Raw genomic sequence first — 19,308 nt, 5'->3', positions numbered from 1 at the left:
ACAAATCACTGACCTTTTAAAGATGCCTTTTTGAGCACCTTCATTGCATAAAGCTGACCGGCATCCGGACCCATTAGCTTCCGCACCAAAAACACCTGAGGTCAGGACAGTTCACAGATCACCTTCCAGTTTACAGACACAAGACAGCAGATATACAATTTCCCTAATATCAGTATACAGGACAACAGAACTTGATTGTCCACAACATGGAAAAATTCAAGTCAGTCATTAGAAAAAAATCATTTCAGGTCTCATTTCACACTAAATTAAAAAAATTAACTGGAGAAAATGTATTATACGACAGATTTAATTTAGGCTTTTATTCACATTCACAAATCTCATTGGCTCTTGCTGAAGCGCAAACGTGCTGCGTTACACGAGAATGAACCTCATTGGTTCTCCACTTCAGGCGAACATGCTTGAGCTTCTGTTTACCACAACTGACGTGTGCGTTGATGAATGTTTGTGTGTGAATAAAAGGATAAATTAAATCTGTTCATATAAGCAATCGAGTCTCTTCAGAAAACTTGGACTAAACCACTCAATTCATATGGATTCGTTTTAAAATCTCTTTATGAACTAATAAAGGTCAATGGAAGGACCGAAATCTCTCAGATTTCATTAAAAACATCTTCATTGATCTTCTGGAGATGAACAGATTTTTAATTTTTGGATGAAATAACCCTTTAAATAGATTTATTACCAGTAATAGAAGGAGGGAGGGAAAGAAAGAAATAGTGTTGCTTTCGTCAACGAAAATTATGACTAAATATCATCGTCAACGAACCTTTATCACGTGACGAAAACGTCACGAGACGCAACGTAAATGCTGGTCGTGTGACGATGACTATAACTAAATGTATAATGCAATATCGTTGACGAATAAAAACGAGACTAAATGTGGTTTACAAAAATAAAAACTACAAATGTCTAAAATGTCTCTTCATTTTCGTTGACCAAAACGAGACGAGACGAAATGTTAACGTTATCTCGTCTCGCTTAGCCTACTTGCATTATTAGTATGCAGCATTTCTGTTTCCTGTGTCACTTCAGGGGCTGCATTAGATCGCACTGTGCAAACGCATGCGACTTCAGATCCTCAAGCCCCACTCGCGGCATTATTTAGAAGAAGCAGTTGCGTGAGTTACAGCTGTTTCACACACACTCCGTGTGTAGCGTGTATGCGGTTCGTGTTGCAGTGTGTATGCAGGAGCAGCGCGCGTTATTGCTTTCACATGTGCTGCGTTTGCAGTGCGCAACTGATCTATGGCTGTACCACAATCATAACATTTATCCTCTATTTTTTATTTCAAATCAGTATTTTAAATTAGCCTACATCCATTTTGTCGCGTTGTTGAGGTAGTGTGTAGATCTCTGCTCTGCTGTTACGCACGCACCGCTCCCAGAGCGCGCGGTATGAGCGCTAATCATAACTGTAACATGGGTGCGGGAAAAATACGCACTGCAAATGGGTATGTGTGAAACAGGCGTTAGCATAAACGACAACAAACAAAGTTAAGTCTGTTACAGAGAAAGGGATTCGTCTTTGGGAGAAAAAGAAAAAATGACATTTGGAAAAACTTTCATTTCATCATGTGTGTAGGCTACTAACATGTTTGGTTGGTAAAATAAATATGTTGTAAATTCAATTCAGAGCGTCTTCCTGGATGCATTCTTGAGTCTATAAGGTAACAATAATATAAAAAGATAACTATAAGAAGATAAGATCGTTTGAAATGGGTTTGGCTAAAAGAAAAAAAAAATTGGTTTCGTCTATAGGCTAGCCTACTACTAGGTAGGCTTCTTATATATTGACTGGGTTAAAGAATTGCCTACTAAAAAGAGACTAAAATACAATTTTCATTGACTAAAACTAGACCATGTCTTTCGTCGACTAAAACTAGACTAAAATGTCATCGGTTTTCGTCGACTAAAACTAGACTAAAATGTCATCGGTTTTCGTCGACTAAAACTAGACTAAAATGTCATCGGTTTTCGTCGACTAAAACTAGACTAAAATGTCATCGGTTTTCGTCGACTAAAACTAGACTAAAATGTCATCGGTTTTCGTCGACTAAAACTAGACTAAAATGTCATCGGATTTCGTCGACTAAAACTAGACTAAAATGTCATCGGTTTTCGTCGACTAAAACTAGACTAAAATGTCATCGGTTTTCGTCGACTAAAACTAGACTAAAATGTCATCGGTTTTCGTCGACTAAAACTAGACTAAAATGTCATCGGTTTTCGTCGACTAAAACTAGACTAAAATGTCATCGGTTTTCGTCGACTAAAACTAGACTAAAATGTCATCGGTTTTCGCCGACTAAAACTAGACTAATGTCATCGGTTTTCGTCGACTAAAACTAGACTAAAATGTCATCGGTTTTCGCCGACTAAAACTAGACTAAAATGTCATCGGTTTTCGCCGACTAAAACTAGACTAAAATGTCATCGGTTTTCGCCGACTAAAACTAGACTAAAATGTCATCGTTTTCGCCGACTAAAACTAGACTAAAATGTCATCGGTTTTCGTCGACTAAAACTAGACTAAAATGTCATCGGTTTTCGCCGACTAAAACTAGACTAAAATGTCATCGTTTTCGTCGACTAAAACTAGACTAAAATGTCATCGGTTTTCGTCGACTAAAACTAGACTAAAATGTCATCGGATTTCGTCGACTAAAACTAGACTAAAATGTCATCGGTTTTCGTCGACTAAAACTAGACTAAAATGTCATCGGTTTTCGTCGACTAAAACTAGACTAAAATGTCATCGGTTTTCGTCGACTAAAACTAGACTAAAATGTCATCGGTTTTCGTCGACTAAAACTAGACTAAAATGTCATCGGTTTTCGTCGACTAAAACTAGACTAAAATGTCATCGGTTTTCGCCGACTAAAACTAGACTACAATGTCATCGGTTTTCGTCGACTAAAACTAGACTAAAATGTCATCGGTTTTCGCCGACTAAAACTAGACTAAAATGTCATCGGTTTTCGCCGACTAAAACTAGACTAAAATGTCATCGGTTTTCGCCGACTAAAACTAGACTAAAATGTCATCGTTTTCGCCGACTAAAACTAGACTAAAATGTCATCGGTTTTCGTCGACTAAAACTAGACTAAAATGTCATCGGTTTTCGCCGACTAAAACTAGACTAAAATGTCATCGTTTTCGTCGACTAAAACTAGACTAAAATGTCATCGGTTTTCGCCGACTAAAACTAGACTAAAATGTCATCGGTTTTCGCCGACTAAAACTAGACTAAAATGTCATCGTTTTCGTCGACTAAAACTAGACTAAAATGTCATCGGTTTTCGTCGACTAAAACTAGACTAAAATGTCATCGGTTTTCGCCGACTAAAACTAGACTAAAATGTCATCGGTTTTCGCCGACTAAAACTAGACTAAAATGTCATCGGTTTTCGCCGACTAAAACTAGACTAAAATGTCATCGTTTTCGCCGACTAAAACTAGACTAAAATGTCATCGGTTTTCGTCGACTAAAACTAGACTAAAATGTCATCGGTTTTCGTCGACTAAAACTAGACTAAAATGTCATCGGTTTTCGCCGACTAAAACTAGACTAAAATGTCATCGTTTTCGTCGACTAAAACTAGACTAAAATGTCATCGGTTTTCGCCGACTAAAACTAGACTAAAATGTCATCGGTTTTCGCCGACTAAAACTAGACTAAAATGTCATCGTTTTCGCCGACTAAAACTAGACTAAAATGTCATCGGTTTTCGTCGACTAAAACTAGACTAAAATGTCATCGGTTTTCGTCGACTAAAACTAGACTAAAATGTCATCGGTTTTCGCTAAGACTAAAACTAGACTTAAAATGTCATCGGTTTTCGTCGACTAAAACTAGACTAAAATGTCATCGGTTTTCGTCGACTAAAACTAGACTAAAATGTCATCGGTTTTCGTCGACTAAAACTAGACTAAAATGTCATCGGTTTTCGTCGACTAAAACTAGACTAAAATGTCATCGGTTTTCGTCGACTAAAACTAGACTAAAATGTCATCGGTTTTCGCTAAGACTAAAAAAGAGTATGAACATGACTAAAACTAACAAAAACTAAAATGTCAGCTTGACACAAAGACTAGACTAAAACTAAAATTAAAACAGGCCGCCAAAAACAACACTAGAAAGAAAGAAAGAAAGAAAGAAAGAAAGAAAGAAAGAAAGAAAGAAAGAAAGAAAGAAAGAAAGAAAGAAAGAAAGAAAGAAAGAAAGAAAGAAAGAAAGAAAGAAAGAAAGAAAGAAAGAAAGAAAGAAAGAAAGAAAGAAAGAAAGAAAGAAAGAAAGAAAGAAAGAAAGAAAGAAAAATAATGTGCTCCGAATTAGTTATTTTCATAACAATTGAACATCCTGAATATAATGCATCATAAACTTCTCTGTTGGAGAAAGAATGTGAATGTAATATATTCCCATTTCCTTCTCTCAGCATGTTTAGTTCATTCTCTCAGTTTGTTTTGTTTACTTGCATTTTAATATCCGAAACCAACTCTGATCTCATTTGATAGCCACCAGAAGTAGCAATTCATTATCACACTGATCACAAACAGGTGTGTAAAACTTTCCTCTTCCACTATATTTTTTAAATAGTGAAGAATAGTAGATCAGCTACTATCTTTTGAATTAATACACTTTTGATTATTTTAGCATCTATACAGCATTGTAAAACAGACCGGTTTTCCTTTCCACACATGAGGAAAATAAAACGCATCTTCTGAAAAAAGTGCAGACCCTTTTATTATTTATAATGTGCTAAACATTCTAAATAATTAATTATAAAGAATAACTAAATCTGACATATTATAAGGCATTATTCATGGGCTTTTCTGTGCATGAAGGCGTATGTAAAGATGTTGCTGCAAGTCATTTTTTGATCCCTTTGACAGTGTTTGTTGAGGTCCAAAAGACATGGGGAAGAGTTCAAAACAGATCGTTGAATGAAGATCACGTGAATGAAGGCAAAACCTTAAAAGGGCTTAAACTGGCTTTTTAAATTGTTTTATATTGTTTTCTGAGGTCAACTTATGACATTCGCTTGGTTTTTACATTCAAAAACGTCTAAATTAATAAGTAATAGGTAGTGGTGCACGATATATATCGGCCGCCGATATAACATCGGCCGATTTGGTAAATTGTTTACACATCGGTATCATTCCGATGTCAAAATAGGGCCGATGTGAACAGGCCGATGATCATTCCCTGTGTATTTGACGTGCGTGGGGGCGGGGATGTTTGTTTTTGCACGCGTATTAAAAGCGCAAGTGCGTTTAAACATTAAGCGCACGAAGACTGGAACTGGTGAGCTGTTTTCTGCCAGCCTTCCTAATGCGTATTTTTGTCCCGCCAAAGCCATATTTGACCGGTAAGTGATGTAGATGAGTGACTGCTGCGCTTGTTTAACTGAGGGAACGATAGTGAAAGCACCGGTCCCGCGCGCCGTCTTCAAAATGTCTTTCGCTTGTTTAACAGAGGGAACAAGAGTGAAAGCACCGGTCACGCCCGCCGTCTTCAAAATGTCTTGCTCTCTCTCTCTCCCCCTCGCGCATGTTTATGAATTGAGTTGACTGAATATCTTTGAGAATACACGATGGTAAAAGGTCGTAAGACCGAAGTTTTTTTTCTTCTGAACTACTGGTTGTGAAATGTGAAACCACACTTTCAATAAACCAAAAAAAAAAAATATCGTGTTGATGAAATGTTTTCTGTGTCGACTGTCGAGACCATAGACTGTAAAAATAGGTCGAGACAAATCTCGTGCGATGTTTTAAACTGCCTGGATATCACACAACGTGTGCCGTGGTTCCGTTAATGACACGTCCGATTCGCGAACTAATGACTCCTTTGAACTGATTCACTTTAATGAATGGTTAAAACAACTGATCTGTCCAACACTGAGCTCAAGATACATAAATCGGAAACACTTTACAATAAGGTTCCATTTATTAAAGTGTACATTAAATGTATACTTTAATAAATGGAACCTTATTGTAAAGTGTAAGGTTAATAGATTAATAGAATGTTAACAAATTTTGTTAACATTCTATTAATATTAGTTTCTGCGGATTTACTCCATGACAAAACTACCCCAGTCTTTCTAGAATGATTCATTCTTTCCAAATAGAGCAATTCAAGTAATCTGGTGAAATTGTTTTTATATCACATATCGCAGAAAAATAAAATGTCATTTTTTACCAATATCGTGCAGCCCTAATCCTCGCTATGTGTTTTCTATACAGGGATATCGACATCGGTAAATATCGGTATCGGCCATAACAGCAATGTTAATATCGGTTATCGGTATCGGCCACAAATTTTCACATCGGTGCATCACTAGTAATAGGCTATTTTCTACCTTAGTTTTGAACCTAGCTGAAAAACGTTCGGTTTTTATGGGCGTTTCGCACTGAATACTTGGAAGTAAACGCCCACTGCTGTGAGTGGAGAACAGTTTTGCATATTATAATGAGTTGCAACTCACTCGTCGGTGCACTTGGGGGAAATTGTTTTGAAAACGTCCATAGTTATAAAATGGCGACCAGAATGATTCACCCATACATGTTCGACCCAGAGTCCGTGTGTTGCACCATTCCTGTCAGATCCATATAGACGGCACAGCACCGTACTTTACTCTTAATCGGTCTGCAAATCCAGTCTTGTTTACAAAACAATCCTCAGTGAAATGAAGCGAACAGATTAGGGATGTAACAATTCACTCACAACCGGTTGAAAATCGATGAAAATGTGTGAGATTCAAGTCGGCTGAAATGTTAAACGAATCGCGATACACATTTTAAACAGTAGGGGCATTTACTGAATAGCCTACTGTGAAGTTGTGAACCTCGCTTTACAGGCAATACCAGCGAGCACACACTGGCGCGAACCTAGTGAGTGTTTTCACTTCATTCCTAAGGAACTTGAGCTTGTGTGAGCACTCATAATAATGAATTGAAAACGCTTGGTTTGCTCCGCGGCAGTGTGTGCACGCGCTGCCAAACACATGGCGACGGCAAGCGTAGATGTTGACTCACTCAAATCGGAGCTGTGGCGGCATTTTGACTCTTCGTAAACTAATAATAATCACCACCATGAGAAGCACATCACCTCTGTTTTCACGTAAAAGTCATTAATACGACAAGTGTGAGAGCTACGGAGATCACAAGGTGCGTCAGTGTTTCCATGGCAACCATGTGTTGTATTGTGTACATGGATTTATTTGTTTTTTAAATAATTTGTTGATGGTTATGGCATATTTTGCTAAATGTTTTCTGTTTTTTTTAACTCTTTCTAGTTTAATGATACAAATCATGACAAAACTAAAAGCTTTCCTTTATTGCAATGTAAAACGCCTGTCAATGTGGTATTAATTTTACAGTCTTTTACTTAGTGTGTGAAGGTACCAGTGTCCAGCCTCTTGACCAGATAGACAGAAACACTGAGTTGAAACAACCTTGAAGGGAAATTTTTTTCAATGTAGTTTTATTATTTGACAAATATATTTCAAAATAAAAAAGAAATCTGCAGCATTTTGTCTGAGAAATAATAAAAGAGACACTTTTTCATTTATAATTTGTCTTAAATCTCATTTGTTTTAAAAATCGTGAGAAAATCGTATCGTGAAACCGGTATCGTGAATCGTATCGCATCGTGAGTTGAGTGAATCGTTACATCCCTAGAACAGTTGGACGATGTTTTACCCTCATCAGCTGGAACGTCATTAAAAGTAAAGTTTATCCATGCAGTCCTAGCTTATACAGCGACTGTCTTCTTCCACAACCAGGCGCTGCACAACATTCTGTATTGCTCGGTAGCTCGATCCGGTTTGTCATCACGAGGTAGGCATGTATGTTACTTAGCCATGCGTGTAATGCGCAAATCAGTGGGCGGGGCTAAACCGGCCATGTTGAAGTAGGTGTTGATCTTCTTCTGCGGGGGTGGGGTTTTACCCTCTCTGATGTCATGAAAAACGAGTCGTTTGCTGAGCCTGGTGTCAATAAAAGCTTTTATTGGACTAACAAGGACGTTTTCAGTTCTGAAACTTACAGGATGTTCTTATAATATTATGATCACTTGGATGTCAAAAGCTCAAGGAAAATTTGATTTCTCAGTTCATCACCCCTTTAAGGGCCGTACACACCGGGACGGATATCGACGCACGTTATTCTCCAGCGTTTTTTCAACACATTTTTTTGTATTCACATCGAAAGAGATTTTCACTGACGATGAGCCGAAAGAACATGCAAATTCATTCCCTGACATTAGATGATGATGGTTAATGTAAAAAAGAAATAGTCCTATTTTGTAGTTGCTGTCACGTTTGTCATGTAGTTCTTTATGTTCCGACACCAACGAGACCAGCAGATCTGCATTCATCTTGCCTTGCATCTTATTTCTTCCCGGCAGAGTAGACGCTACTTGGCGTATTTCTTCGCTGTTGTGTGTGTGTGTGCTCGGCAAGACCGTTTTTGTGTTTGAGTGCCCCCAAGTTGTGTTTTACTGTAACTTCAGAAGCTCCAGACACGTGAGCAAAAGTGCCAATCTCGCAACCCCAATATTTTTCGTTGTTTTTGTCAAACCAAAAAGAACGAACCCGAGGCTTTTTTTTTTTAAATTGCGCTTTTACACGTGGCGTTTTTCGCGTCGGGATGCATACTCACAGTGGCGCCCTTTGTTTAGTCACAGGGCGTTAAGCAATAGGCTTTTATATTACAAATTTCCCATGGACCAATGCTGGTACTAAGGTGTTTAGCAGCCGGAGCAAACGTCGGTAAACAAACGGTTTTTGAATTCCCAAAATGAATTTTACTTCGAGTTCATTTTGGCTGGATTTTGTTCAAAAGACGTCACATCAGTTTGCGGTTGTATTTGCTTAAATTATATCAGGGCCTTAAAGGGTTAGTTCACCCAAAACTGAAAATTAAGTCATTAATTACTCACCCCCATGCTGTACCAACCCCGTAAGACCTTTGTTCGTCTTCGGAGCACAAATGAAGATATTTTTGATTAAATTTGAGAGCTGTATAACTACCACATTGGCTCCTAAGGGACTGCCTCTTGACGGCCCAGAAAGTCAATGAAGAAAATGTTTAAATATCCCAAGTGACTACCGTGGCTCAACTATATGTTTATCAAGTGACGAGAATACTTTTTGTGCGAAAAAACAAACAAAAATAACGAGTTTATTCGACTATTCCTTTTCTTCCTTGTAGGCCAGAAACGAGACTTCCTTAGATTTCCACGACGCATGCGCGAGAATTGAACTGAAGTAGTGTAAGGAGATCGCAATTCTCGCGCATGCGTCGTGGAAATCTAAGGAAGTCTCGTTTCTGGCCTACAAGGAAGAAAAGGAATAGTCGAATAAACTCGTTATTTTTGTTTGTTTTTTCGCACAAAAAGTATTCGCGTCGCTTGATAAACATATAGTTGAGCCACGGTAGTCACTTGGGATGTTTAAACATTTTCTTCATTGACTTTCTGGGCCGTCAAGAGGCAGTCCCTTAGGAGTCAATGTGGTAGTTATACAGCTCTCAAATTTAATCAAAAATATCTTCATTTGTGTTCCGAAGACGAACGAAGGTCTTACGGGGTTGGTACAGCATGGGGGTGAGTAAATAATGACTTAATTTTCATTTTTGGGTGAACTAACCCTTTAATCACAGACACAGCAACATTCCCACGACAAAACACACCCAAAGCTGCTCTGAAAAATACCTGAGTGTTAAATTGTATGTGACAATTGATTTTTGTTTATTGAAAACAGAACATTTAAAACCTGAGATTTGATGCTGAGAAAAATATTTGAAACTTCAACAAGAACTTGTACCTTAAAATATCACTTTTATTTACTTTTTTATTCAGACAATGTGTCGCGTTCAAAAGTTTCATTCAGATGCGAGCGTTCTCAGTCATACAGGAGCCCTAATGAAACAGAAACTAGTTATTTTAGTGCTTATGTCAGATAGTTAAGTGAGAGGGGTCACATGCATAGTGAAGTCATGTGTAAATGAGCAACTTCACAATCCAGCCATTGCATTTACAAAATAAAACATTTTAATACAGATTCTTTGCTCTCATTGTTGAACCAAAGTTTTACCAAACCATGAATTAAGTATACCGCTGCAGCCCTATCATAAACACATGAAGTAAAAGAATAACAGACCTTTCCAAAGGAGCCTTGTCCCAAAACCTTGAGCAGCTCAAACTGGCTGGGCTCGGCCTTCTCACAGCCCTCCTTCACATGATGAGTGATGGGAATCTCTTTATAGGCCCCCTCATCCTGTACACACACACACACACACAGCTGTAGACATCCGGACAAGTGACAAATCAAAAGTAAACCATGCCAAACCATTCCATAATATTCTCTTCAAGTCCATAGTATTGCTGAACATGGATATTTTCAAGATCAGAAGCCTATATAATAATGTACAATACACAGATTTGATATTTTGTTAAAGACTGTAAATATATGTTATATATGATATCTCACAATTCAACGTAGCCCTCAATCGGGTCATGGGGTCTATACGACCCCAATCGACTTTTACTTAATAAAAAAAAGGTTCCCTTCATCTCAGTGGAATAAGATTTTGTGACTTTTCATACATTATCTATCTATACACACACAAAAACTAGGCTTGATTCGGTTGTTCTGAAGGTATGTAAAAAAAATTTTTTACACTTCTGGTCTTCGGGGTCAATATGACCCCACATTGAAATGAATGGGAAATGTGAAAAAAAAACTAAATACATTTTCTTCATGTGTCCAAAAAAAAAAAAAAAAAACGGACATAAATCGGAAAATTTTTACACAGAAATGAAGGCCTAGTACTAGAGCATTTAAATGCAATATATCATAAAAAAATAATATTTCATATGCAAGCTAATGGTGTAGTTGATTAATTGTGTGGTATATGGATACAAAAGTACTTTATATCTCCAAAAACACAGCATTAATGATTAGATTAGAAGTAAACAAAATTATATACAGTGCCCTCCACAATTATTGGCACCCCTGTTTAAGATGTGGTCGAGGACTTTTAAAAATTCTCCCTTTTTTTTAAACAACATAGAACCCAAATGCAAAAAAAGAGAAAAATCCAACCTTTTATTTAAGTACATTACTTTGGTGGTAAAAAAAAAAAAAAAAATTTAAAAAAATAAAAACTTCAAATCATGTGTGCCACAATTATTGGCACCCCTGATGTTAATACTTTGTACAACCCCCTTTTGCCAACAAGACAGCACTTAATCTCCTCCTATAACATTTCACAAGATTGGAGAACACAGAGAGAGGGATCTTTGACCATTCTTCTTTGAAAAATCTTTCTAGATCATCCAGTATCCTGGGCCCTCTCTTGTGCACTCTCCTCTTTAGCTCACCCCACAGGTTTTCGATTGGATTGAGGTCTGGGGACTGAGATGGCCATGGGAGGACCTTGAGTTTGTGACTGAACCATTTTTGTGTAGATTTTGCCACACGTTTTGGATCATTATCCTGCTGAAAGACCCAATGACGACCCATCTTCAGCTTTCTGGCAGAGGCCATCAGGTTTTTATTTAAAATGTCCTGGTAGTTCAAAGCGTTCATAATGCCATGCACCCTAACAAGGTTCCCAGGGCCTTTGGAAGTGAAACAGGCCCACAGCATCACAGATCTTCCACCATACTTCACGGTGGGCATGAGGTACTTTTCGGCATACTCATCTTTTGTTTTACACCAGATCCACTTAGAGTGTTTGTTGCCAAAAAGCTCAATATAGTCTCATCCGACCAAAGCACACGATCCCAGATGAAGTCCCAGTGCCGCTTGGCAAACTCCAGACGTTTACGTTTGTCAGTGTTAGTGAGAAAAGGCTTTTTCCTAGCATGCCTCCCAAACATCTTGTTGGCATGTAGAGAGCGTCTGATGGTTGTTTTGGAGATTTTGTGACCCCAAGATGCCACTATTTGATGCAATTCTGTGACAGTGAGCTTAGGACTTTTTTTTACTTTTCTTAGCATCCTCCTCACAGTGCGTTGTGGTAAGATAAACTTGGGACCTCTTTCAGCCTTGTTTGTCACTGTTCCAGTTGTTTTAAACTTCTTAATGATTCCTTTAACTTTAGATACGGGCAAGATAAGGTGAGTGGCTATTTTCTTGTAGCCATTGCCTAACTTATAAAGGTCAACACACATCTGGCTTACTTGAATGGTGTGTTCTCTTGTCTTTGCCATGTTGACAAATGGGTAAGAGAATTAGGCCTCTGTGTCATGTCATATTTATACCCCAGGGAATTAGGAAGTCATGAATTACTAATTAAAAGTTGCTAGATATCCTGACCAACATTAGCAACTACAGAAAGTATATATTTTTTTTAAATCAATTACATTTTTTAGCGGAATTGTTAGGGGTGCCAATAATTGTGGGACACATGATTTGAAGTTTTTATTTTTCTAAATTTTTACATTTTTTTTACCACCAAAGTAATGTACTTAAATAAAAGGTTGGATTTTTCTCTTTTTTTGCATTTGGGTTCTATGTTGTTTAAAAAAAAGGGAGAATTTTTAAAAGTCCTCGACCACATCTTAAACAGGGGTGCCAATAATTGTGGAGGGCACTGTATTATTTGTATGATTAAAAATGTATATTTTTTTGTACAATTACTCAATCAGTTGTTGGGGTCGTATAGACCCCGAAGCCCAGAAGTGTAAACAGGAAACAAAGACCATTTGAAGGTTAAAGATGACAAAAAACACGTGCACCATTGCTGCAATAAAAACTGAACATAATCAGTCCATAACTATTTAAATAATTTCAAATAAATCACTTTGAGAAAATAAAAAAAAAAACTTTGTAATAAATAGTTTTCCCTACCATTGTTTTGGGAGAGACAACACACAGTTTCATTTACCTCACAAACACACACACAAACTGAATGCATGAACTACATCTCCAGACTCTAGATCCGCTCTGAAAATCACTTCGTAAGCATTTACACAGAATACATGTCATGTATTTACATGTCATAAACACAGAAACTTCACGGAAACCAGTCAAAAAAAAAAAGTTCGGTTTAACTTGACAAAAATATATTACTATTGTACAGTAGAATTTAGATACGTCAAGTGTCATAATAATACTAACACTAATACAAATAAATTATCATCAAAACTTTTTTTAAGGAATAATCACAATTTCTCTTCCATGTTTTAATTCTACCAGTAAAGCTCATTGTTTGAAGTGTTTAATTTCATATGATTAAAATAAAATAACATTAATGTTTTATGTCTTCATTTGATTACCAGAAAAAACACAGAATTTGTGTGAAAAAAAAAAACATTTCATTTTGTTGTGTGACGTGTAAATAAATGGTGTTTGTACATACAATGCCAATACAAACAACCTTATCTATCACACACACACACACACACACACACACAACACCTCACTTGGTACATGAGGATGAGAACTGAATAACTGTATTGTGCATTTAAGACATTTATTCTCATAAGAAACTATAATCTGCAATTTGCTAAAACTTTCTAAAAAACAAACAATTTCCAGTCATAATGTATAGTGTAAGTGTTATATCAAAACGTGAACCTCATATCGCATATTAAACCAAAATCTGAGATAACCATATAAACTTTTGAAGCCAATCAAGCCAGTGATGATAATCGCATCCTTCTCGCTAGTCTCGGGCCATCAGGCACTCCTTATAGTCGAGCCCTGGGATGTGTTCAATTAAATAGTGCCCCTGCTCTCTCTAAGGGCGTTTCAAAATCCCACACCGGTGGAAGTGGAGCAGATCTGAGAGGGTCACAAGACAAACACACACATTTCACACAACTACTCACACAGTGTGTGTAGGACTCCTCCTCCATTGGCTCATCCATGATCTGATGCCCATTAACCTGAAATCAAAAACAGAAATATCACATGATGCTTTTCACAATACAGCGGCATGAAACTGTAATTTTTCATTCACACCAAACTAGGGCTATCTAGGACTGAAACGATTCCTCGAGTTATTCGAGTTACTCGATTACAAAAATTCCTCGAGGCAAAAAATCTGCCTCGAAGCCTCGTTAAATTCCTATGACGCGCACGCAGGGATCTGATTGTTTCACACGGACCGTTATTCAGGAAGCACACCATAGCGCATGATACATTTGACTTCATAAATAGCATAAAATGTCTAAAGTTTGGGATCATTATATGTTTATAAAGGGAGAGAACAAGATGCAATGTGTCTGCAAAGTATACCTGGCAGGGCTGCCAACTCTCACGCATTCAGTGTGAGACTCGCGCAATTCGATTTCTCACGCTGAAGTGTCAATCCCTTCGGTCAAATGCCTGAAAGATGAGTTCGTCTATAGATCTACCTGTTGAGCCACTCCTGATCGACTAGTTTTACCGCCGCATATTAATTCGCAAGTTAAAATATCCTGTAATCTAGTGCGAGCGCGCATGCGAGACGTTGAGCTCCACCGCGGCTCGCGCACGACGGCAGAGAGGTAAGCGAGCGCGTGCACCCATGTCTCTCTCACGCGCCAGTCCGACCAATTGCGGCAATTCATCATATGCTTAAACTTTTATGTAGCCACGCAACAAAAATTTCAGCATACATTCACCGGGACGTGATGGAGGAACAAATATTGTGAGACACACACACACACACTCTGATGTTTGTCTTGAGATTACAGTTGAAAAAGTCTGATTCTTATTTATAACTGTTTTATTTCCATTTATTTATTTTTTTATAATTTGTACACATTTGTGTACCTGTTTGGGTTGATATTTTATATTAATTTATTTTTGCTTACAGGTGGGTAATTTGCAGAAGGTGCAATCCTTTTTTTGTAATGTTGTATTAAGAAGACAAAACTAAGGCCAAATGGGCTTTACTATTTAAGTTTGTATTCAAAGTTTTACATGTTATGGGCTACATGTAACAGCTTTTACAGTAAATTGTTTTAACTGTTTTTTATTATATAATTGTTGGCACTGGCACTTATAAACACTAAATGGGTAAAAATTGCAATAATTAGTTGTGGAGCCAAATGTTGCAGTTGGAATAAATACCTCTATCTTTTTAAAGAAATAAAAGCCAAACACCTTATCATTTTCGTAATACATTATTTGTTTTGGTTGCTTAAAAACACACATAAACAAATTATCCGATTACTCGATTAATCGATCGATTAAGTGCTAGATTAATCGATTACAAAAAGAATCGATAGCTGCAGCCCTATCACATTTTTTTTTTGAAAACCAGCATAGACAAACACTGAAGAAGAGAAGAGAGTGGATGATGACAAAAGATTGATTCTCATGTTCTTAGTACAGAATATCATTTCTAATCATTTTCCACTAAATTATGTGATGACTGTTCCTTTTTGGTAGCTCTTTACTTGAAGGGGTGTTCATAAGACCGACATGACACCTTCATAATCATGACATGAATATGAAGGAGGTTTTATGCATGTTTATGACAACTGTCATTAAGTGTCATTCACTCAATTATGACATTTATTATGCAAATATAACATTGTTTGAGATGTCTTTGTCATGATAACTTGACATTACAGACAACACAACCAAAATTAATGATCAAACTTAAGAAAGCACAAAGCTTTATCAGGGTTAACATTACATTAAACTGTCATGGTTTTGACATTGGCTGTCATGAAGCCATTGCCGTACGTTCACACCGCCGCCGACTTGAGCTTCCAAAGCGGCCGGAAATCATTCGTTTTCAATGGAAGCTGGCTTTTCTCAGCTGCAAGGAGCGTCAAATCCATCGGCGTCGCATTTTGGGGCGTTTTGAGCGTCAATCAGAAAGTTGAAAGAAGCTCAACTTTATGGTAATGAGCTGTGACGCGGTTCAGCGGCAAAACCCCAGCAACCAATCGGGAAATAGACGTCCTTCACGCTGGCTGATTGATTTGCGGAGAAATGCACAATGTAAACTTTCGTTCCTACCAAAACATTAGTTCCGAGAAAATGGAAGAGAAGCTTATATGATGACGTTATATGATGAGCTTTTTTATGATGACGTTGTTAAATTATAGGGACCGCATGAGCGCAACTTTTATTTGAAATATTTACGAACGCTCGTTTTAAGGCGGGAATGCAATTAATTTGCTCATGGTGACACCGATTTGAACGCAAATAATAATAATAATAATAATAGCTAACTATTTTTTCCCCACCAAATGTGACCAAAACTGTTATAAAAATGCTGTCATTATAAAAGGTTTCTTCAATGTATTGCTTGCTTTTTTTTCTGTTTATTACATTTCATGTTGTGACACTTCTATTCTCCCTGCAACGTCCAAAGCGTCAACAAGGATCCCCATAGTTTTTGACAAGCGTCCTTGACATAGCGGCCAGAGCTTCTTTGACGCTCAAGTCGTGGTGGTGTGAACGTACAGTTATAACTGTGTCATGAATATTTTTCGGGACCTCAACTACAGTGGTACAAATTGAATTTGTTATCAAAATGTTATAATGGCAAACATGCATAAAACCTCATTCATATTCATGACACGTGTCATGTAATGATTATGAAGGCGTTATGTCAGTCTTATGCACACCCCTTCAAGTAAAGTGTTAAGGAGGAGATAACACTTAAGAAGGTAACTCCTGCTCCTCCCTATATACAGGTGAAACTCGAAAAATTAAAATATCGCGCAAAAGTTTATTGCAGTTCAAAATCCGCTTTGGTGTCTTTGGTCATCAATGTGTCCTTACATTTACGAGTCATTAAAGGAGCAATGTGTGACTTTTAGCGACATCTAGTGGTTCGGTTGCGAGTTTGCACCAGGTTTGCACTAAGGGCTCAGCCCACTGCTCACCCCTCCCTTTCGAAGAAGCTACGGTTGCTAAAACGGGACAAACATCTCGTCGGCTGAGACAGCAGAGAATAGCCATAGGAAGCCAAGAGTGTGTAACATTGTCACTGTTTCTGTACCACAGTCCATTATAAACCACATCATGAATACTGTCTGTTTACAAAGCCATAGTCAGGTGAGGATCAAGGGTTTTAATATATAATTTAATAAAATAATAATCAGCTGATTGTCTCACAAACGTAACCAGCAGCACATTTCTCCCCACATACTGTAGCAAACCCATAATACAGCGAGGGAGCAGCTATATATTTTTTCTAACAGGGTAGTAACATTAATAGTTTAGCTGGCTAATATGAGCTGTTACTGTGGCTGAGCTGGGACGCGTCTGCATGAGTCCAAAGGTCGGAACTGCGCGCGCTGTTACAATCATGTCATCTCCGCATCCCATAGCTACTATTTACTACACACAATAGGCTTTTTTTCTCTGATTTTTAAAATTCTTCGCGATCGACTTTAGTGATAAAAGACTTTAGTAAAAGTCTCTATCGACGGGTTAGTGATTCCTGTAACGTACTGTTATACGGTCAATGACATGAATACTAATCATCAGCTGTCTCACGAACGTAACAGCACATCTATCCCCAACATAACAAACCCATAACACAGCGAGGGAGAACTAAGTTACATGAAACAATCCCAACTACATATTTTACACCACTCACAAGGGAAAAGTCACTACTCACGGAGTGTAAGGCTAGCTTCCAGCTTTCCGCTACTTCTCTTTCAAGGTAGTGATGAAACGCGTTCTGTAGCGCTGTTTGTTCGCGTTCGGCTACGGTAGGAATATGACGTCACAACATGGCGACCTTCATAGAAGGGGATTCCCTCGGTTATGGAGCTATTAATGTCTCATTCTAAGGTAATAAAAACATTACGGCTAATTAAGTAAGTTCTTTATACACCACTGAAAACATAGTTATGGATGTCATATTGCATTTCTGTTAATAGATACTCAACTTTGTTACACATTGCACCTTTAAATCACGTTCAATTTGGACTTCTCTGTGCATGCTCTTTGAGGTGGTGACCATAGACCTCCATTATATGACTGACAGACAAGAACGGTTTGACCTAAAAATATCAAAATTTAAAATACTGCGAAAACAAAGACACCTACATTTTGGATGCCCTTGAGGTAAGCTAAAACAAATCAAAAATTCATTTCAAAGTGAACTATCCCTTTAAAACTGAAGTCCATTCCCAAGTGCACACTAATCTGCGTTTCAGAAACAGAATCTCAGTACCAAAAAAACAAAACAGAAAGCCTTTTATGAGAAATAACATTTACGTAACGTTATTGAAAATATCTTCAACAGAGAGCTGAAGAATAGGCTTATATAAAGACATAGAGAGAACGACACATATATATTTTAGTTAGTTTATTTATTAGAACGGATAACAGACAAAACAAGAGAAAGATTAATCTATAAATCGCACATCCTTTGCCTGATACGAGTACAGATTTAAGTTGACAGCTCAATCAGTGTTACTAACAGATGAAGGCAGATGAGACTGTGTGCGTGTGTGTGTGCGTGCGCGCGCTTTAGTCATGACTCATAAGGTGAATCCGATCAACAAGCGCAGGCTAATCTTCATTGTCATCATTAACTCATTAACACGCTCGTGTTTTACACACTGCAGAAACACGATGTCATTGATATGAGCGTCATTTGATTCAATATTGTGCAGGAATCACGAGTAGCATCAATATCACATGCTAACCGCTCGAGCTAACGCTGTCGTCACGCGAGTCTCCACACTGCGCGCGCGCACCCGCGCGACAGGGACACGCTCGCTCACATCATCACCAAACACACAAAACTGTCATTAAAATCGCCGATTATCAATACTGGTCAATGAACGTTGTCATATATATGACATACCTCACTGCTGACGCTCTGCACCTCCATTTTGAGCGAGGACTCCGTCGCGGGGCCGAAAGATATCATATGGTTGGACTAGAGGCTTATTCCGTGAGGCATTTCTGCGTCGTGTGTGACCATTAAATGTGCATGAAGATCAAGTGACGCGGGCGATTTGCAGGAGCACACAAACCGCGCGGGACGCTCTGCTCGCTTATTCCCGCAAATATGGCCGTCTCTGTCCGCGCGAGCTGAAGACGGCAGCGATGACGTCATTGTGACGCAACCCAGCGGAGGATTTCCCCATCAAGCAACCGAGCACAAGAAAAACGGCATACATTATTTCAAGAAATCTTATTTAGATGGTGGCCTCAATATGTTTGACTTTTGTACATTCAATAATACCCTTAAAATGAATTGGGCCAAAGGCTTTCTCCAAAATCCAACTTCTGTTAGGAACTTCATTCCACATTATATATTATTTTCTACAGAGCCCCTCTAGTCCCACTTTGGTAAAAAAAT

At 38.0% G+C, this 19,308-nt stretch overlaps 1 protein-coding gene across 1 annotated transcript in view; it reads right to left on the bottom strand.

Moving 5' to 3' along the window:
* The window catches only part of rps6kal (ribosomal protein S6 kinase a, like), a 65,458-nt gene extending 46,406 nt beyond the window's left edge, over positions 1–19,052 (bottom strand). The window contains exons 1-4 of the mRNA XM_039694151.2: positions 18,808–19,052; positions 13,865–13,921; positions 10,185–10,301; positions 14–95 (exon numbers count right to left, since the gene is read on the bottom strand). Coding sequence (XP_039550085.2) covers positions 14–95; positions 10,185–10,301; positions 13,865–13,921; positions 18,808–18,873 — 322 coding nt within the window. The 5' untranslated portion in view covers positions 18,874–19,052. The remainder of the gene's footprint in view (positions 1–13; positions 96–10,184; positions 10,302–13,864; positions 13,922–18,807) is intronic.
* Between the last annotated feature and the right edge of the window lie 256 nt (positions 19,053–19,308).

This window comes from Pimephales promelas, chromosome 9, assembly GCF_988280905.1.
Source record: "Pimephales promelas chromosome 9, fPimPro1.hap1.1, whole genome shotgun sequence".
In the NCBI taxonomy this organism is placed as follows: Eukaryota; Metazoa; Chordata; class Actinopteri; order Cypriniformes; family Leuciscidae; genus Pimephales; species Pimephales promelas.
Note: the sequence above shows the minus strand (reverse complement) of the source record. Positions and strands in the feature narration are given on the sequence as shown.